This window comes from Eubalaena glacialis, chromosome 10 (assembly GCF_028564815.1).
Source record: "Eubalaena glacialis isolate mEubGla1 chromosome 10, mEubGla1.1.hap2.+ XY, whole genome shotgun sequence".
NCBI classification, from domain to species: Eukaryota; Metazoa; Chordata; class Mammalia; order Artiodactyla; family Balaenidae; genus Eubalaena; species Eubalaena glacialis.
Genome location: NC_083725.1, coordinates 19,854,849 through 19,879,362, shown reverse-complemented (window position 1 = coordinate 19,879,362; position 24,514 = coordinate 19,854,849). Strand labels below are relative to the sequence as shown.

Below are 24,514 nucleotides of genomic sequence, written 5' to 3'. Positions count from 1 at the left end.
CAGCATTTTAGAGGACTGTGTGTAGGGAACTTGGAGCATGGGGATTAAAGCTAGTTGGGGAAGAAAGGCTTAAATCAAAAATTGGAAAAGGATTTTGACACTATTTTGCTGCACGGAGGTGTTTGGGCCTCATCCTCTAGGCCAGGTATGGGAAATAGGCTTCATCTTTTATGATAACGTTATGGCACAGAATATTCTTTGGAGGAAGATTCGGAGTCCAAGACTGACCCCTGACTGAGGATCTGTGTGTGCTCAGAACCGCAGAAGGATTTACCTCTCTTAGCCATATAATATCTCCATGTGTTGGAAACATCCTTAATATGTTAGGTGAATAGGGGTGGCCTTGAAGCAGAAGATCTGTGCAGAAATATAACCAAAGGATGTTATATTCACGGTCTCTTGGTAGAAATCCTTCCCGCCTAGAGAGGTTCATCTCTTCACCTGAGTGTTTAGTTCATGTACTTTTCATTTCATTATAAATTCATTATAAAGGAATGTGATCCAGGAGGCCAAAAAGAATGTACTCTGGTCTACATAGAGGAAATCTGAAGTTTATTTGAATGTTAAAATGGTTGGGAGACAATGATGCTTACTATTCTCTCAAATGTATCTACTCTGCACCAACTACCAAAACTGCAGGTTTGGGAAGAATGGGCTTATAAGGTTCATGGCTAATTGTTACTAGCACAAATAAAGACTTGGAGAGACAGTAGGTAGGACACGAAAGAGAACACCTCGATGCACTGTAGAGAGAAAAGTGTAACTGTAACTGATCTGATTTTTCAAATGATTAGTTTCTAGTTTTATTACCTCCAATTGGTATATCCCTATAGTTATATTGTGCTTCTAATATTTGTTTACTTCTGAATTTAACATAAGTGTGTTAAATTATATCCAATAGCCAATAAATTATCATTGGATTATTTTTCTTATTACTAAATCTCTTCTGTATGTATTCAATTATGGCTTGCCCATAGAACTGAAAATGACAAGTCAATGAAATTTGGGCAGGGCTTCTGTAAGACATAACTGACCTAGATCTTGAGAAAGGAAACAGACAGGTATAAAAATACTAGATTATGACGAATGCAAGGATTAAGAGAACCTAGGCTTTAGAATTGGACAGACTTGTGTTGGAGAAGTTAAAAAGCTGGCGCTTTAGGAAGATTAGAGATTTGGCCTTAAGCATTCAAGATGAGATTAAATGTGATAGTGAACATCAAAAGAAAAGAGAAAAATTGGGGAAGAGAAGGATTCAAGCGGCAAGGACTGGGTAGAAAGTGAACTGAAAATAAAGCAATTGGAATGGGAAGTGGCCTTGTGCAGGGGTGCAGGCAGGATGAGTTAAAGTGGAGTCATGAGTGGCAGAGCCAGTTTGACAGAGGAAATGCAAATGGAGTTTTGGCAAAAGGAAGTGGAGGTGTGGGAGTGGATAATTCCCCAAGGTTATAAAGGCAAATTAAAACTTGAAAGTAGAGCAGTGATGGATTTAATGAAATCAAGATAAAATTTGCTAGTAAAGAACTCTACATCATTCTCCTAAATCCTATAAAACTAGCAAAGGTTTAAAAAAATTATAAGGTCATGCTTTTCAGCGCCTTTTTTTCAGAATGATTAATCAGTTCCTTATGTGTATCTGGGAGGTTCTACCATTCTACATGATTTCCGTGGATAGAAATACTTTTTTTCCCTAAATCCATCAAGTTTACAAATCTTAAGATCTACCGCAAGTTTCAGCTAACCGCGTCTTGAGAGAAAATAGGTACAGTGTTAAGAAATCTAAAATTACAGCCACTGGGGCCAGAGAGACAACATTCCCCACTCAAGAGAGGTCAATTTCTTTCTTATTTTCCAGGAACCTCCTTAAGATTTTTGTAGTGCTATGTAAATTTGTAGGAATCTTTTGCAAGAAAAGGCTCATACTAAAAGGAATTAATGTAGGTATGGAGAAGTTTGTGATCACTTGCAAATTGCAAAAACAACAAAACATTACAACTAGAGAAATAAATGTTAGGAAAATTTATTTGCTGTCCTTAGACTAAGACTTTTAAGCTTGGGACATTTTTGTGGGAACATGTTGGCTGGGGAAGGTCCATAAATAATATTACATTTTCTATTTTAAAATTAGCAGTCAAAAATATACAATTCACCTCTGGAAAATCAACCCATTGACAGTGCATTTGTCCCCAAGCCAGCAGGCATGAGGGAGGGAAGTAGCATGCCTCCGTGGGATGCTTCACTGCTAGAGGATGAGTTTTTCCAAGGTAAGTCTATGCATTGAATTGCCTTTGGAATTCCCAGTACTAAAGGAAAGCAAATAATAATTACAGTCTGTATTAAAGTGCTCAAAATGTATCAAACCCTGTACTTTATTTTTGAAGTCTCTCTTGTTTACCTTACCTGAAGAGGATGTGGTTACATGCTATCAACACAAATATTAAAGAATCTTTTTTTTTAAAATTTATTTATTTATTTTTTGCTGTGTTGGGTCTTTGTTGCTCTGTGCATGCTTTCTCTAGTTGCGGTGAGCGGGGACTACTCTTCGTTGTGGTGCGCGGGCTTCTCATTGCGGTGGCTTCTCTTGTTGCGGAGCACGGGCTCTAGGCGTGCGGGCTTCAGTAGCTGTGGCTCGCGGGCTCTAGAGCACAGGCTCAGTAGTTGTGGCGCATGGGCTTAGTTGCTCCGCGGCATGTGGGATTTTCTCAGGCCAGGGCTCGAACCCATGTGCCCTGCATTGGCAGGCAGATTCCTAACCACTGTGCCACCAGGGAAGTCCCTAAAGAATCTTATATTTAAATATAATCTAAGCAAATATTCTTGGATCAGGGCCTGATAAATCTATGGAATGGTAATAATGTTTAATATTTAAACTCAGATAAAAAGGAAAAAATATGTCTTTAGGAAATATATCTATAAAGTTTACTGTCCTTAATAGACTTCTATCGTTCCTGATTAGGACCTAAATGCACTGTGATGAAATCTGATTGTTGTTAAACAATTAACCTTGTACAATACATAACAATAAAGACTAAAACAGGTTCCAAAACTACTATATACACATGGACCTTATTATACAAGCATAGCTCACCTTGACATAGTTTATTCTATATAAAATAAGCCTAGCCATTTGAAAAGTGAAGTCTGAAATCATTCACTAGCTTCACCTTGAGGAACTAAATTCAATTTGCAAGGGCAATGATGTCACCTCAGCCCTATAGTTAGGACAGGTGGTGTGGTCATTGAGAGACATCCAGCTGGTTGGTTAACTCCTTTCAGTAAGATGGTTACTGGCAGAGAACTTGCTTCAGAGAAAAGAGACCCAGAGGAAAACTTCTGTTCCAAAACAAAGGTTTTGCTAGTAGAGGAGAACTACTTTTTATGAAGTGAAGAAAAAAAATGACTTCACCTCTCTGAAAATAAAAAGGAGAAGCAGAACAGGAATTTTTTTGACCTCAAGAGTAGTGAGTCAAATAGCAGTATTAATTTGGGAATCAAAGTGACTTTGAATAATTTAAAGTCCTGTGATACTGATGTTAAGAGTGGTTATCCCTGGGAAGTAGGACTCCAGGTGATTTTACGTCTTTTGTTATACTTTCCTGTATTTACCATATATTGCTTTTGTAGTCAGCAAAAGACTTTATTTAAGGAGGAAGAAAAAACTATGAACAGCTTGAAAGGGAGAACAGAAATCAAAGAGATTTCATTATAATTTGCTTTAAAGACAGATTTATGTAGTTTTCTTTTCTTTTTGCCCTGCCTTATATTTTGGCATTGCTTGATTATTTTATTTGTGGATGCAGGAAATAAATTATTTCAGGGACAGGAGAAAAATAACTTTTTTCATTAAAACATTGATGAATGTTTTCCCTGAAGAATTCCTTAGTTACAGATCTTTAATGCTCAAGACTAGTTCTTTTGCTGGCTATGCGAACTTAATAGTACCAACTTACAAATAAAATAGCGTAGGGAAAATTCAGAGCAGATTTCAAAAACCCCTTCAGCACCTGTCCTAACATAATTGGTGTATTATAAGTACGTCTCACGTACATTCACTCAGATACCGATATACCTCACTTTCCCTGTCATTGAAGAGTTAAAATTACAATTTTTAATGACAAATAATTTTAAGTAACCAAAGAGAGTGCACCATTTTATGTAACTCAGAAGGATAGATTTCTGTAAACCAAAAAGTTCTTCAGCAATTTAAATAATCCCATAACTTATTTCTCATGTCAGATTTTATTTTTTTAATGAACATTTCTTCAAAAAATACACAATCTACTCATATTTATTGTAACATGAATATGATAAAATATATCTATTACAAGGTGGGTCTTAGAGCATCTTAAAACCTTAAAAGATTAGGATTCTATTTAAATTCTAACAGGTTTTTATTGAGGAAAAGATGTTGAATATGATTCAATAAACAGTTCAAGGAAATACCAATCAGCTGAAAATATCCTGTGACTTTTCTGAGATCACAGAGACTGTGGTCCTAGTAAGCATGAGCCCTGGGTCTTGGGTTGGCCCAGGTCCTCAGAATTACAAGGAGGTCACTGGGGCCTGACTTAGACACCACTCTCTGACCTTGTTACTGAGAGAAAAGTAAACATTGTTTGCCAACAGCAACTTCACATCCTTGTAACATTATGAGCTCATAGTGAAATCATCTTTAGTTCATTAAAAGAAAAAATGAAAAGTGAACTTTTATGGCACAGTGGTTGCGTGTGTGGACTCAGGAGACAGGCTGCCTGGATCCACTTACTAGCTTGTGTGACCTAGGTAACTTAATCTCTTCCTGCCTCAGTTTCCTCTTTATAAAATGAGAATAGTAACAGTACCAAACTTACAAGGTTATATGAGGATTTAATGAGTTAATCTATTTAGTGCTTAGAACTGTACCTGACAGACACATAGAAAGTGTTATATGTTATGAGTGCTAATGGGCCATAATTTTTCCAGGAAAAGCAATCTACCATTAGCATATCACTTAACAAAATTTTATAGAACTTAAAATTTTATATATTGCTCAAATCCATCCAAATAAGTATGTTAATAAATTGGGTGCTAAACTTTTGGCAGTAATGTGCAACTAAGTACAACTAAGAACTCACATGTTATTTACAAACTTTCATATCTTTTACAATCCCCTGAGGTAAACATAATTGGAAACATTATAGCTACCTAGTGACACAAAAGATTCACTAGAAACCATGATTAAAATTTACTGTTAGGGGAAAAAATGTGGCTTTTATGTTCTTAAGGCATTTTGGAAGGTCAACTTTGAAAATGTGTGATTTGAAAAAGTGTGAAAATGAAAAAGAAACTTCCATTACAGGCTTGTAAAAGTCAAACTATCTTAAAGACATAATCAAAATCAATGTCATAACATTTATGGTGATATGATCTAAAAATTATAAGGGATTATGTTTCTTCAAGTGGGGCCTTCAACAACTCAAAATATTATTAGACTGTAAAATCTTATGCAAAAAAATGATGCATATTCTCCTTTAAGTTTTAGATGATTTGGATGGAAAACTGGCTCAGGAACAGTCTCCAAGCTCATTGAATTCCAGAACACCTCTCAACTATGGATCAAGAACACAGTTCAGTCGTTTTTACACCAGTGGGAATAAACACCATAATATCACAGCAAGGCACAAAAATTGCTGTAATGAAACTTCTAATATGTCTATCTATGACGTCTTAAGACCAGGGACCCCTAAGGAAGGTTTTAAAACCTTTTCTCCTAGAACAAGGACAATCTGTGATATGTACAAGACAAGGGAACCCAGAGTCTTAAAAGAAGATAATGTGCAAAAGAATACTTTTGGTAGTACTTCTCTGTATTTTGACAGCAGACAACGATCAGCCTCACCAGCTACAGGGTATTTCACAGCAAGAGGCTTACCTTTTTCAGCCACAACTCAGAACAATACTGGATTTATACCACCAAGCCGCCAACAGAGCCCAAAAAGAACTCCTTTATCATCTATCATATGGAATAGATCAGATTCCTCTAGAGATAGGCAGAACCAGGAAGAGTTCCTGAGGACACCATCACCAATGGAAATTGACCCTGCTGACCAGTATATGTATCCCAGGTGTTTTCAGGAGGATAGGAGATACAAATTTTACCATTCACAGAGTGTTTCCCGAAGTGTTGATTTAAATGCCCCCATGAATAATGCAATGAGTCCTGACCCATTTGAGAACTCAGAGAATATGCCGTTCTACCATGAAGATAACCCATTTACTAGGTCTTTCCTTAGCAATACCTTTGGATGGAGCAGGGAACAGAGATCTGGACAAAGTCCTTTTTGGGGCCAACAGGAAGAACATTCTTCCTGGTCTGACTTTCATCAAAACAGGAAGCCATTCACTTCTTCTGACAGAGACTTTGAAATGATCTCCATTGAAGCAAATAGTGCATTTTTATCTGGTCATGGTCATAGTGTTCCTTCTCAACACTGGGGGCCATTTTCTCCTAGGTACAGAACAAATATTTCCAGAAACCAAGAGAAGCCACATCCCTCACAGTTTGATTCTCAGGCATCCACACTGGAGAGCATGGAGGTGTCACAAGTTAATAGGAACCAGTCTACTCATTTCAGCACACCAAATGTTTGCTCCATGTCTGGTTCAAGCTATCACATCAAATCTGGTGGGTTAGAATGTCAACAGGACAGTTCTCCTATGGAACTACATATAAACAGAGAACCTTACTCATTTGGAATTGCTCAAACTCTAGCATCCTCATTCAAAACTACCTTCCCACAGATTCCTGATGACAGAGGGAATCCTCAGAGTCCCAGCTTTCAGAATCCCACAGTCACTTTGCAGAAAATTAAGCCTGCTTCTCTTCCAAACAGAAACTATACAGAAGTCACTGGGACCAACAGTGATTCAGTTGATTCTCCACCTCTGACTGAAAGCCAACCCAATATCTTGGTCACAGAAGTGAATAATGAGAAAGACTTGAATGGAACTGTTTTGGAAAAAGACAAACAACTAAACAAGATAGACCAGACAAACATGACAGGTGAAATACCCCAACTTGTTTCACAGACAGTAATTTCTAACCCTTTACCTGATTTTCAAAATCTCCTCTCCCAGGACTCAGCCAAGAGCAACAGATTTGTTTTTAATGCATCTACGACAGTAAGTTCAAAAAGTTTGCCTGGAGTCATTTCCAGGAGAGATATCTCCAAAATTCATAAAGCCAATGAACTAAAAAAAAATAAGAGTTATACTGGGAACAGAAAACTTGGCTCAGCAACTTCCCTTCCTTTCATTCAGGAAAGCAGAACAACATCACCTTTTCTCAGCCCAAATCAAGGTTGTCACCAGGAATTAACAGAAAGAAATAAAGATATTTCAAGCATTATTAAAAATAACCATGGGAGTCCTGAACGTACTGATAATCAAAATGCACAGTCTCCAGAAAAGCCTGCTGTTTTAGATACCAAGGAAGAACAATGTACCACAACTTATTGTACCAACTGTAGCAAGTCACCTGCCGACCACAATATGCCATGTGATTCTTTAGATCTGTCATCAGGTACACTACCAGATTCCTCACCATCAAATATTTCTTGCCTTGATGCTCTGGTGATTCCTTCTCCTACAGGGTTCTCCTGGAAATGTCCTTCGAGCAAAGATCTAGCTCTGGGAGAAAGAGAAGAAAAAGACAATGATTACAAGAACCAAAATAGTCAATTTTCCCTAAGCCTCTCAGAAAACCAAAAGAGTAATGTTAATTGTATGCCTGTACATAATGAAGTGGTTGATGTCAAATGCCATTCACATCCTCCTTTCAGGGATGGAAAGGGAAAAGGAAAAATAAGACGACGTATATCCTATACCGAAAAATTAAGCAAAACGGAAAGTAGATCAATACCTACAAGTGACAGCAGTAACCTCATTGAGGGAACTGAAAGCAATTCCAAGCCTCCTGAGCTTCACACAATTTACTGTACCTTACCAAGAAAATCAGCCAGTTTTCTCATCAATAACAGGAAGTCTGAAAGTAAGATAATGCCTTCTTCGTTTAGGAATGAGCCACTTGCATTCCAAATCAAAAATGATGTGGAAGATCCAGTAGGGAAGTACACATCAAACAAATTCAGTCCCAGTTCTTGTGAGTCAGAGAGCAAATGTTCCAGAGTAGTTTCAGACTCAGTCTCAGTACCACCTGAAGCCACAGAGGGGATGACAAATATGACAAACATTGGATCTGCTTCTGTTAGAAAAGGACCACTTCAAGTCCTCATCAAGAGGGCTGTGTCATGTCCCTCAGGGGTGCCATATGCCTCAACTGGAAGAGATGAAAGAGAAGAAGGTTTAGTCTCAGGTACAGATGCTTCTACTATAACACTAAAGCCTTGGGAGAGACTCATTAACCCTCTGGGAAGTGACTCATCTGTTCGGGAGTGTTCTTTAAGCAAAAGACACCACCAGAAGGAATACTTTCAAGAATGCACTGAAAAGAATGGTAGAATTTCTGCCTCCAGGACAGGTATATTTTCCCATCCAAATGAACACCCTTTACCTTTTTCTGCAGATTTGTCAGGCAAAGAAAGTGGGAAAACATTACATAAATTTAAGACTACTAGTATGTTTTCTGTTTCTGGTGATGAAGATAATGTGAAATGTCTTGAGGTGATTTCAATATATTATACTCTACCAAGGAAACACAGCAAAAAATTCTGTAACCTTCTTCAAAAGTACACACAAAATATCGATTCACTTACAGAATCAACTAAAGTGGGGACTAAAACATCTCCTAATGCTTTAGAAAAAGACAAACTAAATTGTTCTACACAAGAGCAGTCAGGAACACCTTCATCTAAAGATCTAAAGATGCAGGTCAGCTCTGCTCAGGAGAACAGCCATCTTTCTCACACCACTGAAAATATGACTGGTTTACAATTACCGAGTTTTGGGTCCTCAGAACCTACATTACAGGAAATTGCTTTTATTGAAGCAGATGTTTCTCTTCATAAAGGAGAACCTAAATCTAGAGAGATTTCCCCACACAACTTAGCTAAAACACCTTTATGTGATTCACAAAGCGAGAAAGAGAAAGGGAAAAAATTGCGAAGTGAAACCCTGTATACTTCACCAATGCTTCAGGAAAAAAAAGTTACAACAGAGAAATCTGAAAATTGTCAGCAATCCATTAAATCAGGTAACAGTGATTTTTCTAACCTCCCAGCCGATTCAGAAGAGAATGTTGAAAATTCCCAAATCATTAGAAGTTCTGGGGAGTGTACAAGAAGTGCTATAGCCATTACAGCTACTGGAAGTCTTCAGAAAGATATAACAGGCATAGCTATAGATGATAGCTCCAATGGATTGCCTGGGGAAGTAAGAGGGGAAATTAGAAAAGATTTCCCAAAAAACCCTGATAAACCACTTTCTGACTCAGAAAGCCAAGTCTTTGCTCTTACTCCAGCCTTGCATAAACTACAGCTTGATGAGAAGACTTGTTCAAGTGAACAAGATTTAGACAGTTTGCAGTCTGAACCCAGAGAACTACCACAAAGAAGTCAGGAGGTAAATATGACAGAGAGCAAGGCTAAAGATGAAATGCAGGAGTTGGCATGGAATCAACCTTCACTTCCTGAAGGAAGTAATAAAAGTAAAAAAAGCTTGGATGACCTAGAAAAAGGGAAAAACAGATCTTCAGTTAAACACAGATTGGCAGTTATGTCCAAAGCAAGCAGAAAATTTCCAGCTGAAGATTTATACCCCAGAAGACATGTAACTATCTTTCCTCAAAGTGGGAACAGTTCTGGCTTTAGCACCTTATCCCTTGGCACACCAGAGTGCAACCCACACTCCCCTGTACCTACTTTAAAGTCCACAGAATCCACAGATGAAAGCAGGTTAAGTAATGATGGAGTAAATGTGGAGAAATCTGAGGACCCTCTCCAGGTTACTGCAATAACCAACAGAGAAACTTCTACACACTTAAGCAATCAGAAGTCTAACAACATTTCACAGCCATATCAAAACGAGTTTAAAAAAATCTCAGAATCACAACTAAAGTATGAGAATTCTAAGGATGTAACAGTAGCTCAGATTTTGGAAAGAGAGTCAGAAGCCCTGGCCCAACCCTCATTGATCAGCCTCAGGGAAGCAGACTTCCCTGACCATCGGAGGGGGCTGAACCCTCCTTTTCAATTGGAGGCTGCAGAGAAATCTACAGTAAGCATGCCACTGGCCAGTTTTCAGCAACAACAAAGGAGTGCTTCATCTCTGGAGTGGGAACCTGAGCCACACCCCTATCGTTCAAAGAGTTTAAAAAGTATCAGTGTGCACCGTGCTCTACTACAAAAAAGTCACCCTCCAAAAGTCAGAGAGCGTCATTTTTCTGAAAGTACTTCTATTGACAATGCCCTGAGTCAACTGACCCTTGGGAATGAATTCTCTAACAACAGTGGGTACAGTCGAAGATTCAAATCTTTTTCTGAACTTCCCTCCTGTGATGAAAATGAAAATTGGTCTTTGTACAACAGCAGGCCAAAAATGGGTCCTAGGTCTGCAACATCTATATCCAGACCTATTGACTATGGGATATTTGGGAAAGAACAACAACTGGCTTTCTTGGAGAATGTAAAGAGGTCACTCACACAAGGAAGATTATGGAAACCAAGTTTTCTTAAGAACCCTGGCTTCCTGAAAGATGATGTAGTTAACCCTGCTAACCCAACAAAGTCATCAAGTTCTAATTCTCCTAGTAATCAGATGCCAGAAGATGGCTTATCTCTAAGTGCACCACTTAATATCTATGAAGATGATCCAGTAGACTCGGATTGTGACACAGACACAACCACGGATGACGAATACTACCTGGATGAAAATGACAAAGAGTCAGAACTCTGAGGCTTTTTCTATAAAATGTATATAACCTTTTCACCAAAAGTTTGTAATGTAAATAAAGTGCAAATATGTATGTCTACGGAAAGGACAGATATTAGAAAAAAAAAAATCTAGTCTGGGCAGTTCCTGCTCTGAAACAATCCAAATTCTCTTTTTTTCCCCCTCCACACCCTATATATAGACTTCCTGAATTCTAGAGCAATGAATTCTTGTTTAGAGGGATTCTCTGCTGTTTTCTTCCTCTGTATATATCCTTGGCCTTCTGCCACTCAGCCCAAATTTAATCTCTAATTCACTGTCCAGTTTTGGTTTCCTGCTCTATTTTCCCCCTAACTTTCTTATACCTTTCATGGTGATTTACAAATTTAATATCCCAGCACAACAGCAAAACTCTGTCTTGCCTCTTCCATGCCTTATATTCATGGCATTAAATAAAATGTAGGGTTTTTTTTCTTTTGAACAAAGATAAGGGGATTTCTATAAGGACATCCTGTTTTATCCATAGTGGAGCCAGGGAGACACATATTTGAAGTGCTTGTTGAGATAATAGGTGAAGAGGTGAATCCGTAGTAAGCCAAAGAACATTAGTACTCCTAGGAATTCCTTTGAAATAGTTTCTAGGATGGTACAGAGGGTGGCTTAGCCACAGAATTTCTGCTTAGGAAGGGAACATAACTGAGGGGTAGAGATAAGCATACATCCCTTCATGAGACTGACATCCTTACTGCAGCTCTCTCAGCAACTGTTCCTTTTTTTTTCCATTTCTCCAGAACCAACCATTTAAAAATTTTCTTTATTTGCAGGATAGAACACTTTTTTCCATGTGAGACATTTTAGTTGCAAGTGGTAGCCTTGGTCAAGTCCCTAAAGTACTACCAAGTCAGATCTGACACCTTGGGGTTCACAGGCTTCTTTGCCAGATCATTTACCAGACCCTTGGAAATTAGAAGGCAGAGCTTCTAAGGGTTCGTCACTATGATTCCTTCAATAATTTATCTAGACTAAATAACTTGTCACACCCACTGATAACTTGGTTTTCCTAACTCTTTATTTGCCATGTGGAACTTTTGGGGTTTTCTCTCCTCCTAATCAGCATAAAGACCAATAAATAGGTGGCAGTGAAGCTAATCTGCTAGAACTACAGAAATCATGCCATCCTGGATCTTAGTACTGTGAGGGTCAACATGAATGGATTTCATCTTGTTTGGTTTATATTTGCTTCCTGGCCTCATTTTAGTTTCCATTTTTCTCACCTAGTCTATTTCATCCATATAAATTAAGGATAATGGCAGGTGTTGGGGAAGTATACAGAAATTTGGAACTGATAGAAATGCAAGAAAGGACTATATTATTATTATCCTCCTAACCATTACCTTGCCTAGAAGCAAAATGCCAGAGCTCGTTTGCATTGTTCCCATGAAACTCAAAACTAAGGAAAATGAGGTAATTACATGAAAGCTATTTCTTCAATCTATAAATTGTCTTAAACTTCAAGCTCTGGCCAATCCTGATCTCAAAGAGACTGATAGTAGAATTCTAAATCAACTGTTCTAAACATTTCCATTTAAATTTGTATGGTGAAGAATAAATAACAGTTTATTCTTTGTTTCATGTATGTTTGTAAATTCTACCTTTTTCTATTTATCTGATTATTTAAATAAAATTCATAAACCATGACCTATGTTTTCTATTTAATTTTAAAATATTGGAAGTTAATATTTTAATATTAAGATTCTTGGTTTTTTAAATGATCATTTACTGATCTATTTCGGTAAATATTCTGAGTCTACACGTATGTTACAAAAGGTGAGATGAAGTTAGCTTATTTTTCACTGAATTTAGCCTATATCAACAGGTAAGTTAAGGTCAGGCTAAACAACTACTTCGGGACCCTGATTCTCTGTACTAGAATCTACCATCTGAATTCAAAGGTCATTGATGGCCAATGCTCACTTGCACTATTGGTAATGTTTGCTTGTTGGTCTGGCTCAAAAATCAAGCAAACAGAAAATTCATGAAAATAGCACCTTCTATAATTTTATACCTTTATAAAACACTTTGTTAAAGAAGTATAGCAAATGTCTATGTATTTTAACATACAAACTGCTGCTTTTTAATATTCATTTTTGGTATAGCTATAGTAATTTATAATAGTCATTTTTATACTCATAACTCGTTTTCTAAAATATATAATCATCATTAAAGTAAATAGTCACATAAATGGAGTAAATAATGAGGGAATTGATACTAATAAGTACCTGGTAAATTATTAACTTGTTTAAATAATAGACTTCTATAGCCATAAATTTTACATGTAAAGTCCATTTAAAATAGGGCTTAATGAGATTATTTTAATTTTTAGAGGCTTCCCTCTAAATAATTTACCCCCTTATATTGTAAATACATCGCTGTTAATAAAACTCCAACTGCTACTAACAAGGTTTTGGCTGATGATAGGCTAATAAAAGCTGCTTTGTGTAGAAGGTACATGTGTGCCTGTACTTGAGGTGGTGAAAGAAAGTCCACTTACGTTATGGTAAAGCTAGGTATCAAACTGGAATATCCACACCTCCATAAAAGTAATATACTCCATTGAATGCCAGAGGGTTAAAAAGGCCTTATTGCTAAGAGTTTATTGTTAATAATAGTAATAATGCTTCAGAATAACCCACTTAAATGTACAGTGTAAATATGTAAATATTTTACTTTGAGGCTCTTTGTGACTGGCACTTCTGTGTTTCTGAAACATGTGATAAGCCTTAAGCACTTTTGTTTAAAATGTTGTCAAATAATCCTTTTATGTACTTGTTCTCAAACCTGTTCTCTAGATATGAAATGTGTTACAAGACAAGGTACAAATTTGAAACAATGCCTGTGTTGAAATAAATGATTTAAATAGATGCATTATTTGACTTGGTTTTTATTTCCATCCTCAAGTGATTATTTTTAAGTGTGAAAGTTTCAGGAAGAATACAAAAAAGAAAAGGGGAGCGGAGTGTGGTGGACAAAAGTATTCAAATAAGTCTTTCTGGTGGCTATTGAATAAGATCAGCCATATGAGTGGTTTTAGAAAACAATGACTCCTTCTCTCTTCTCCTTCCATTTGTACCAAAAAGCAACCAACCAACAAGTGGAGATCAATGTACCTGGCTGCAAAAGAGAGGAGGAATGAGGAGGGTCTGACATTTCTCTCTGAGAGTTCTCACACTTATAAAGGAAGAGGAAGCCCCGTGGGGTTGGGCCATCTACTGCCCAGTAGCGCTTATGAAAGATAAGCAGATCTTTCCAGTTGAAATGTAAGACATGCAATGTTAATTCCTGCTAAACAAATTAGTAGATTTGTACTAATCTTTTATCTTTTCTAGAAAAGGAACCCAAAGCCATCTCTCTACCAAGGACAGGAGAGTGTCATCATCTTGAATATGAGCAGTATTTTATGCAAAATATTTTTACTGTCCTTTATTAAAATTTAAAATACATTAGATCAGCTAGGAGTTTTAGTTGTATACAATATAATCCTCTCTAGGTGGTTCAAATAGAAAAGGATTTATTAAAGCATATATACTTTGCTCAGAAACACATTGGTAGGGCTCAGGAGATAAACATTAGGCTGAAATTCTAGGTCCAATTCCTAAAACCATGCCATAGATTATTGGACTGCCGTGGGAGCTTCTGTCCTTGTTATGACCAGGAAGATGCAGAATCAGGATGTTGGCTGAATCATATTTATTTGCCTCAGAAACCACTCCAATAGAAATAAAAAGCACTAATATGCATAGAGTTACACATAATAATTTGTATTGCTACAATGTTTGTTGTGGCAAAAACCAGAAACAAAGTGAATACCTAATAAGAAGTGACTGAATATATTATGAACATCCACATATGTAATATGATGAAACCATTAAAAAAATAAGATATAACTATGCAAGTTGACTTAGAAGAATTTGCATGAGGTACTATTGAGTGAGAAGTACAAAATCTCATTTTTGTAAAGCATTAACCAAGAAACCTGCATATGCATGTGTATGTATGGAGGGATACATACTAGGCTATTAATGTTGGTTGCTTTGTGGCCAGACTGGGGGGGTGAGGTGGGGAGGTATGTTCAAGAACAGCAGAAAAGAGAGAAGAGGTAGCCAAGACCCCTCCAAAAAAGAAACTATAAATACACACACATATAGGTATACATAGGAATCTATGTGTGTGTGTAATTATGATTGTATTTATGCACTTAGAATGTTTTATCAGTGGGTATACAGATAAAAAATGAGAGATAATTTTTTTTAAAGATTTACTATCCAGGAGAATATTTAATAAGTTATTTTCTTTTAGAAAATTAATATTTGTACTACAGTCTGTGAAAAATTGTAGGGTTTTTTTTCAGTTGTATTGACATATAATTGAGATACAGCACTGCATAAGTTTAAAGTGTACAGCATAATGACATGACTTACCTATATTGCCAAATGATTGCCACAATAAGTTTAATTAACATTCATCATCTCGTACAGATACAAAAAGAAGGGAGGGTAGAAGAAGAAGAAAATTGTTTTTTTCCTTGTGTTGAGAACTTTTAGGAAACATTGTGTTTTAATAAAATAAATGCTAGCACTAATTTTCCCTCTGAGCCCATGCTTTCTATCCCATCCATCCTTTCCAGATTATGCTGTCATTGCAGTCTAGAGTAAACTCAGAAATACTTCTAAAAATGCTTTGGAGGTATACAGTGGTTGCTGATATGATTGTCTTCCCAGTAGACATTTTTTCTTTTCTCTGGCAATTCCATTCTCCAACTCACACCCCATCACCACCACCACCACCACCACCACCACCTGTTCACTGTGGAAGAATCAATGTTCTTACAAGACCCTAAGAGTCTGAGCACAATTGATTGGTTCAGGAATGAGTGCCTGATTCAGAGTGGACCAATGAGTAGTGTGTTTTAGGAGGAAATACACCTGTATTCTGAGATTCTAAATGCAAGTTAATATTTAAACCAGTTGTCTCATAATCTAAAATCCACCCTTGGAACTGTAATGAATGGAAAGGCAGGCACTGAGTTTATATCCCCAGCACCTTGCAGAATGCATGACAAAAAGTGGGTGCTGAATAAATATTACTGAAATAATCAAAAATAAATTTTTATGAGATCTAAGCTTGTCTAAGCCCAAGTAAGGTTTTTATTAATAACATTGAAAATTAGACAATTCTCTAATGTTAAAAGATGAATTTATTATAATGACACAGGGGTATCCCAGAAACCAAGGGCAGAGATGCTGCTTATGAACTGTACCAAGCCTCTATAGTGCACTGTATAGAAAACCCAGAGAGTTTTCTATATTTCTCCTCCATTTTCAGTCTAAAAGGCAAAAAACATGACGTTTACGTTGCCTCTGTTTAAGAGAATAGTTACAAATTGAAATCTTTTAACCCTGATTTTAAACTCCCAAGGAAAAGATTCTGACTGGTTCAGTATGAGGCAGGTCCTAAACTATGGACCAATCAACTGTGGCCATGGGTTAAGGTCATGTTTCACAAAGCCTCACTGTTAACTCTGGGTTGTGTAGTATATTAACAAAAAAAGAGGAACAGTTTCTAGAAAAGGTAGAAAATGATGAACTGAGTGAATAATCAATAGCTGCGAATTTTACATAGCTTTAATGTGAAGACTCCAGGGGCCAGTGCAATTCATAAACGCATACATATTTAATGTTGACCTTCCAGAGTCACACACAGACTGTAATTCTAGGTGTCTGAGATTGGAACTCCATATATAGATGAATGTGAAAGGGAACAGAAAACTTCTTGAAGTGTGTCATTTATTTCAACTTTTGTGCATGACTTTTCTCCTGCCTGGAATGCCCTTCTCCCCCTCTTCCTGCAGCAAATTCTTATTTGACCTTCATGAGTCAGCATAGATGTCATCTCTTTCAGAAAGCATCTCAGTTCTCCAAGGTTGGGTTAACTGGGCCTCATATGGTGTACTTATGTTGGTAGAGGCAATCTGCCATGGGCCCTGGACATACCTGAACATTTTTGCTGGGTATACCAAGAATGTAAGTTCTTGACTATTCTTTACCCATGGTGTAAACGTTCAGGGTGTGTTTGCAGCAAGCATCCTAGAGGGATGAGATAACATCTCCCCACTGAAAAAGAACAGACTTAATTCCCCTTACTCTAAAAATGGCAAGCCCCTGCATTTAGAGTGTATCTCTTGTAATGCAACTCACTTCAGGCATCCAGGACAGGCCTTTTGCATTGTCCCCACAGGACTTTGTTGGGGGGGCGGGGGGGGGGGGAAGAGTGTATTCGTTTGCTAGGGCCACCATAACAAAATTCCACAGACTGATTGGCTTAAATGGCAGGATTTATTTTCTCACAGTTCTGGAGGCTAGAAGTCCAAGATCAAATTTGATTTCTCCTGACTCCTCTCTCCTTGGATTGCAGATGGCTACCTTCTCACTGCATCCTCACATGATCTGTCTCCTGTAACCAAGAACTCCTGGTGTCTCTCTGTGTGCCCAAATTTCCTCTTCTTACTAGGACACCAGTTAGACTGGATTAGGGCCCACCCTAATGACTTGCTTTTAACTTAATCATCTCTTTAAAGGTCCTGTCTCCAAATATAGTGATATTCTGAGGTACTGTGGTTAACACCTCTACATATGAATTATGGAGGAACTTATTTCAGCCCATAACAAGGGATATGGGGATCCAACACAAACCAAAACAAGCTCTGGCTACTGCTTTTACAATGAAGAATGTTGTTCTTTGTCTCTGACCCAGGAGTCTTGTGTCTTTTGACAGCATCCATGAAACAGTAACAGACTAATTTATTAGCTTATAAATAGGGTAAAATCCCAGACACTATACAGTTCTTGACACCCATGTTTTAGCACCTATAACACTATTTACATTGCCTCTTCGTCTTTCTTCTCCACTAAACCACAGGAGCTGTGAAGTCAAAGTATAATGTGTAAAACATAGTAGGCATGGAATAAATGTTTGTTGAGTGAATGATATTTGATTTATTATAAAGAATCTAGTCAAGGCATTGGTTGATCTGAAGAGATACACTTTTTAAGATATGGGTTAGGATGAGAAAGAAAACAGGTTGGTATAGATTCAGTACAGCTACACAAGTGTTCAGATACAATTATATGGCTTCCTTGACCTGTTCTCAAAAATGGTGTTACCACATGTTATCTAATTTATTAGGCCACATTTTTTTTAACATCTTTATTGGAGTATAATTGCTTTACAATGGTGTTTCTGCTTTATAAGAAAGTGAATCAGCTATACATATACATATATCCCCATATCTCCTTCCTCTTGCATCTCCCTCCCACCGTCCCTATCCCACCCCTCTAGGTGGTCACAATGCACAAAGCTGATCTCCCTGTGCTATGTGGCTGCTTCCCACTAGCTATCTATTTTACATTTGGTAATGTATATATGTCCATGCCACTCTCTCACTTCGTCCCAGCTTACCCTTCCCCCTCCCCATGTCCTCAAGTCCATTCTCTACGTCTGCATCTTTATTCCTGTCCTGCCCCTAGTTCTTCAGAACCATTTTTTTTTTTTAGATTCCATATATATGTGTTAGCATACAGTATTTGTTTTTCTCTTTCTGACTTACTTCACTCTGTATGACAGACTCTAGGTCCATCCACCTCACTACAAATAACTCAATTTTGTTTCTATTTATGGCTGAGTAATATTCCATTGTATATATGTGCCACATGTTCTTTATCCATTCATCTGTCGATGAACATTTAGGTGGCTTCCATGTCCTGGCTATTGTAAATAGAGCTGCAATGAATATTGTGGTACATGACTCTTTTTGAATTATGGTTTTCTCAGGGTATATGCCCAGCAGTGGGATTGCTGGGTCGTATGGTACTTCTATTTTTAGTTTTTTAAGGAACCTCTATACTGTTCTCCATAGTGGCAGTTTCAATTTACATTCCCACCAACAATGCAAGAGGGTTCCCTTTTCTCCACACCCTCTCCAGCATTTATTGTTTGTAGATTTTTTGATGATGGCCATTCTGACTGGTGTGAGGTGATACCTCGTTGTGGTTTTGATTTGCATTTCTCTAATGATTTGTGATGTTGAGCATCCTTTCATGTGTTTGTTGGCAATCTGTATATCTTCTTTGGAGAAACGTCTATTTAGGTCTTCTGCCCATTTTTGGATTGGGTTGCTTGTTTTTTTGATATCGAGCTGCATGAGCTGCTTGTAAATTTTGGAGATTAATCCTTTGTCAGTTGCTTCATTTGCACATATTTTCTCCCATTCTGAGGGTTGTCTTTTCATCTTATTTATGGTTTCCTTTGCTGTGCAAAAGCTTTTAAGTTTCATTAGGTCCCATTTGTTTATTTTTGGTTTTATTTCCATTTCTCTAGGAGGTGGGTCAAAAACGATCTTGCTGTGATTTATGTCATAGAGTGTTCGGCCTATGTTTTCCTATAAGAGTTTTATAGTGTCTGGCCTTACATTTAGGTCTTTAATCCATTTTGAGTTTATTTTTGTGTATGGTGTTAGGGAGTGTTCTAATTTCATTCTTTTACATGTAGCTGTCCAGTTTTCCCAGCACCACTTATTGAAGAGGCTGTCCTTTCTTCATTGTATATTCTTGCCTCCTTTATCATAAATAAGGTGACCATATGTGCATGGGTTTATCTCTGGGCTTTCTATCCTGTTCCACTGATCTATATTTCTGTTTTGGTGCCAGTAGCATACTGTCTTCATTACTGTAGCTTTGTAGTATAGCCTGAAGTCAGGGAGCCTGATTCCTCCAGCTCCATTTTTCTTTCTCAGTATCGCTTTGGCTCTTCAGGGTCTTTTGTGTTTCCATACAAATTGTGAAATGTTTTGTTCTAGTTCTGTGAAAAATGCCATTGGTAGTTTGATAGGGATTGCATTGAATCTGTAGATTGCTTTGGGTATTATAGTCATTTTCATAATGTTGATTCTTCCAATCCAAGAACATGGTATATCTCTCCATCTGTTTGTATCATCTTTAATTTCTTTCATCAGTGTCTTAGAGTTTTCTGCATACAGGTCTTTTGTCTCCTTAGGTAGGTTTATTCCTAGGTATTTTATTCTTTTTGTTGCAGTGGTAAATGGGAGTATTTCCTTAATTTCTCTTTCAGATTTTTCATCATTAGTGTATAGGAATGCAAGAGATTTCTGTGCATTAATTTTGTATCCTGCTACTTTACCAAATTCATTGATTAGCTCTAGTAGTTTTCTGGTAGCATCCTTAGGATTCTCTTTGTATAGTATCATGTCATCTGCAAACAGTGACAGCTTTACTTCTTCTTTTCTGATTTGGATTCCTCTTATTTCTTTTTCTTCTCTGATTGCTGTGGCTAAAACTTCCAAAACTATGTTGAATAATAGTGGTGAGAGTGGACAACCTTGTCTTGTTCCTGATCTTAGAGGAAATGGTTTCAGTTTTTCAGCATTGAGAACGATGTTGGCTGTGGGTTTGTCATATATGGCCTTTATTATGTTGAGGTAAGTTCCCTCTATGCCTACTTTCTGTAGGATTTTTATCATAAATGGGTGTTGAATTTTGTCAAAAGCTTTTTCTGCATCTATTGAGATGATCATATGGTTTTTATTCTTCGGTTTGTTAATATGGTGTATCACATTGGTTGATTTGCACATATTGAAGAATCCTTGCATTCCTGGGATAAACCCCACTTGATCATGGTGTATGATCCTTTTAATGTGCTTTTGGATTCTGTTTCCTAGTATTTTGTTGAGGATTTTTGCATCTATGTTCCTCAGTGATATTGGCCTGTAGTTTTCTTTCCTTGTGACATTTTTGTCTGGTTTTGGTATCAGGATGATGGTGGCCTCGTAGAATGAGTTTGGGAGTATTCCTCCCTCTGCTATATTTTGGAAGAGTTTGAGAAGGATAGGTGTTAACTCTTCTCTAAATGTTTGGTAGAATTCCCCTGTGAAGCCATCTGGTCCTGGGTTTTTGTTTGTTGGAAGATTTTTAATCACAGTCTCAATTTCAGTGCTTGTGATTGGTCTGTTTATATTTTCTATTTCTTCCTGGTTCAGTCTCAGAAGGTTGTGCTTTTCTAAGAATTTGTCTATTTCTTCCAGGTTGTCTATTTTATTGGCATATAGTTGCTTGTAGTAATCTCTCATGATCCTTTGTATTTCTACAGTGTCAGCTGTTACTTCTCCTTTTTCATATCTAATTCTATTGATTTGAGTCTTCTCCCTTTTTTTCTTGATGAGTCTGGCTAATGGTTTATCAATTTTGTTTATCTTCTCAAAGAACCAGCTTTTAGTTTCATTGAAATTTGCTATTGTTTCCTTTATTTCTTTTTCATTTATTTCTGATCTGATATTTATGATTTCTTCCTTCTGCTAACTTTGGGGTTTTTTGTTCTTCTTTCTCTAATTGCTTTGGGTGTAAGGTTAGGTTGTTTATTTGAGATGTTTCTTGTTTCTTGAGGTAGGATTGTATTGCTATAAACTTCCCTCTTAGAACTGCTTTTGCTGCAACCCATAGGTTTTGGGTCGTCGTGTTTTCATTGTCATTTGTTTCTAGGTATTTTTTGATTTCCTCTTTGATTTCTTCAGTGATCTCTTGGCTATTTAGTAGTGTATTGTTTAGCCTCCATGTGTTTGTATTTTTTACAGATTTTTTCCTGTAATTGATATCTAATCTCATAGCATTGTGGTTGGAAAAGATATTTGATACGATTTCAATTTTCTTTAATTTACCAAGGCTTGATTTGTGACCCAAGATATGATCTATCCTGGAGAATGTTCCATGAGCACTTGAGAAGAAATTGTATTCTGTTGTTTTTGGATGGAATGTTATTAGGCCATATTTTACTATCATCCAGTACCAGCTAACCCTCAGATTATTTCTCTGAATAAAAAATTTAATATTTATTTTGAAAGAATGCAAACACAGTGTGTTCCAAACAACTTTTTAAGCGATAGCTAGAGCAGAGCAAATCTTTCAATTTAAAGTATGCAGACACTCCCACAAGATAAAATTTAGCAGTGAAAGTAATGCCAAGTAATGCTACACTTTAGCCCTGCAATTTATCAGTGCTTTACTATCAGTTTCTGATAATTTTTCCAAAGTACAAAGGACACTATCTACAAACTCTACTCAGCATTATTAAAATAGGTCAAGAGAAGTGGGGAAAATATGGTAAAGATTTTGCCCTGGTAAACCTTGGTCATAACAGGAATGCTGAGCAGCCCAAGGGCCTGATTCTGGTGACTCTGGATTAACAAACTATCAGGAGGATGCAGTCTCTGTTCCAGGGACTCTCCTGGTGGCGCAGTGGTTAAGAATCCACCTGCCAATGTAGGGACAGGGGTTTGATCCCTGGTCTGGGAAGATCCCACATGCCATGGAGCAGCTAAGCCCGTGCGCCACAACTATTGAGCCTGCGCTCTAGAGCCCGGCAGCAACAACTACTGAGCCTGTGTGCTGCAACTACTGAAGCCTGCGTGCCTAGAGCCCATGCTCCGCAACAAGAGAAGTCACTACAATGAGAAGCCCGTGCACTGCAACGAAGAGTAACCCCCGCTCGCCAAAACTAGAGAAAGCCTGCGTGCAGCAATGAAGACCCAACACAGCCATAAATAAATAAATAAATAAATTTTTAAAAAAGAAAGAAAGAAATCCTGTGTCCATACCGGTACGTGAATTTTTCCTGGCTCACCCAGCCTGTGAAGAGCTTTTATTTCCTTTGAATAGATTAAAACCATAAACAGATAAAAGAAGGAAAAATAATTAACTAATATAGATAAAATGGTCCGAAAAGAGAGGCAGACAGTGGCTTCCCGCTAATAGGGCCCTTGCCAGTCTCTTCCCAGATCCAACCTTCAGCATCTGAGGAGTAATCATGACCAATCATTCCTCATCAATTACAGGGGACAGCAGCTTCTGACTTTGAGGTGACGCTCACCCACCAGCCTCAACCGTGACTTCTGCTACTCCAGTGCCCAGCTCCTGGCTCCTCGCTTGAAGCTTGGCCCAAACTCAGTGGATGCTCAGCAAACACTTGTTGAAAGAAGGGAAGTTAGGGTTAGGGGATTAGGGAGAATGGAGGGAGTCACAGTCTAGTGAGGGAGACTGCTGAGCAGAAAACAAACAAAAGGTAGGTGATAAAATTTGGTGCTGATGTGAACAAAAGGGCTGGGAGATTTGGCCTTGTAGGGGATCAGGGGAGTGATATTTGCTCAGCGTCTTGTAAACCCAGTGAAATTCCTTGTTTGAAGGCATTTCCCTAAACTCTTCAAAGCTGTTCGCCGCTGGGCCTTTTCTCTGGTCCCCTAGCAATCACCACGGTGTTTGCGTCCTTCCAAAGACGGTTTCCACTAAACAGTTGCCAAACTCCAGCAACCAGAGGTGGGGGCCGGGTACAGCCTCAAGCACCCTGGTCTCAGTGTCCGCCCCTCGACCCTGGTCCTCAACCCTGCGCGGCTGGGGGGGGTGGGGTGGGGGAAGTGACGAGTCCATCGCGGACCCCCGGCAGCGCCCGACGCCGTCGCCTGCGGCGCGCCCTAGCGTTCCGGCCGGAAGGGGGCCGGAGGCGGGACGGTGGGCGGTGGCGCACAGCCCGCCCCGGGGTGGGCCCAACTCTGGCCCGCCGCGCTCCCGTCCCCTCCCCGCCGCCGCCGAGCTGGACCGCAGCGGCCCGGAGACCATGCGCCGCCTCCCGCTGGTTCCGCTGCTACCGCTGCAGCTCGCCCTGCTCGTGGCCGCGGGGGCCCCCGAGGCTCCGGTCAGCGCGCCGCGGAGCCTGGTGTGGGGGCCCGGGCTGCGGGCGGGCGTCGTTTTGCCCGTCCGCTATTTCTACCTGCAGGCCGTCAACTCGGAGGGCCAAAACCTCACTCGCTCGCCCCCAGGTAGCGTTCGGCCGCGGGCCTCCCTCGCTCCGCTGCCCGCTCCCCTCCGTCCCCGCCGCGCGTCCCCGCCGCGACCGCGCCTCTCGGGAATCCGCCCGCCGCCGGCGTGGCGTCCTTCCCCCGAGTCCGGTCACTTCCTCTTCTCTCCCCCTCCCCGGACCCGAAGGCGAGAGGCAGTTGCAACAAGAGGCTGCTGAATGAAAAAATGAACTCCGAGGGCCCTTCCTTAGTTAACATGCAAGGACTGGTATTCCGAATGGATGGCGCCCGGGGTGTTAATGAATGCAGTGTGAGTCTCAAGTTGGAGATGGTCTTTCCACCCCTGACTACTTGTCTGATCTGTTACAGCTTGCAGGGAGTGCCTTCACGTGTTGAGTCATCAAGCCCAAGAATCGGATCGGGTTACACTGTTTAGGCCTGATGGGTTTGAAACAGCTCCCTCGTACACAAAGGAAATATCAGAGCAGTAGGCAGGAAGGAGGCAGTTTTGCAGACTAGCTTATTTTCCTAGAGTTTTGAGTTCTTGAAAGCAGATTGCAGGAATTAGCGAAACTCAGAACGCATTAGGTTTTACCTTTACCGAGGGTGGATATCGTCCTGAATCCCTTCTGCTCAATCATCCTCCCACGTTCTCTTTAATATCTTACCTTTGCAACGTCTTACAACTTGTCCCGCTAGTTTCAAGTTGTTGCCAGTCAGGATTTGATAATTTAT

At 38.9% G+C, this 24,514-nt stretch overlaps 2 protein-coding genes across 6 annotated transcripts in view; both read left to right on the top strand.

Annotated features, from left to right (window-relative positions):
• Positions 1 to 11,266, top strand: part of EXPH5 (exophilin 5) — a 72,879-nt gene extending 61,613 nt beyond the window's left edge. For all 3 annotated transcript variants that reach the window (XM_061203890.1, XM_061203889.1, XM_061203891.1), the window contains 2 exons: positions 2,129 to 2,264; positions 5,516 to 11,266. In XM_061203890.1, the coding sequence (XP_061059873.1) occupies positions 2,129 to 2,264; positions 5,516 to 10,890 (5,511 nt within the window). In that variant the 3' untranslated portion in view covers positions 10,891 to 11,266. The remainder of the gene's footprint in view (positions 1 to 2,128; positions 2,265 to 5,515) is intronic.
• Positions 1 to 24,514, top strand: part of POGLUT3 (protein O-glucosyltransferase 3) — a 56,282-nt gene that overhangs the window by 13,159 nt on the left and 18,609 nt on the right. The window contains exon 1 of one of the 3 annotated variants that reach the window (XM_061203892.1): positions 23,558 to 23,800. The exons of 1 other annotated variant lie outside the window; for it this stretch is intronic. In XM_061203892.1, the coding sequence (XP_061059875.1) occupies positions 23,599 to 23,800 (202 nt within the window). In that variant the 5' untranslated portion in view covers positions 23,558 to 23,598. Of the gene's footprint in view, positions 1 to 23,557; positions 23,801 to 23,860; positions 24,090 to 24,514 lie in introns of those variants that run through there. One more of the 3 variants, XM_061203893.1, reaches the window with a different exon arrangement.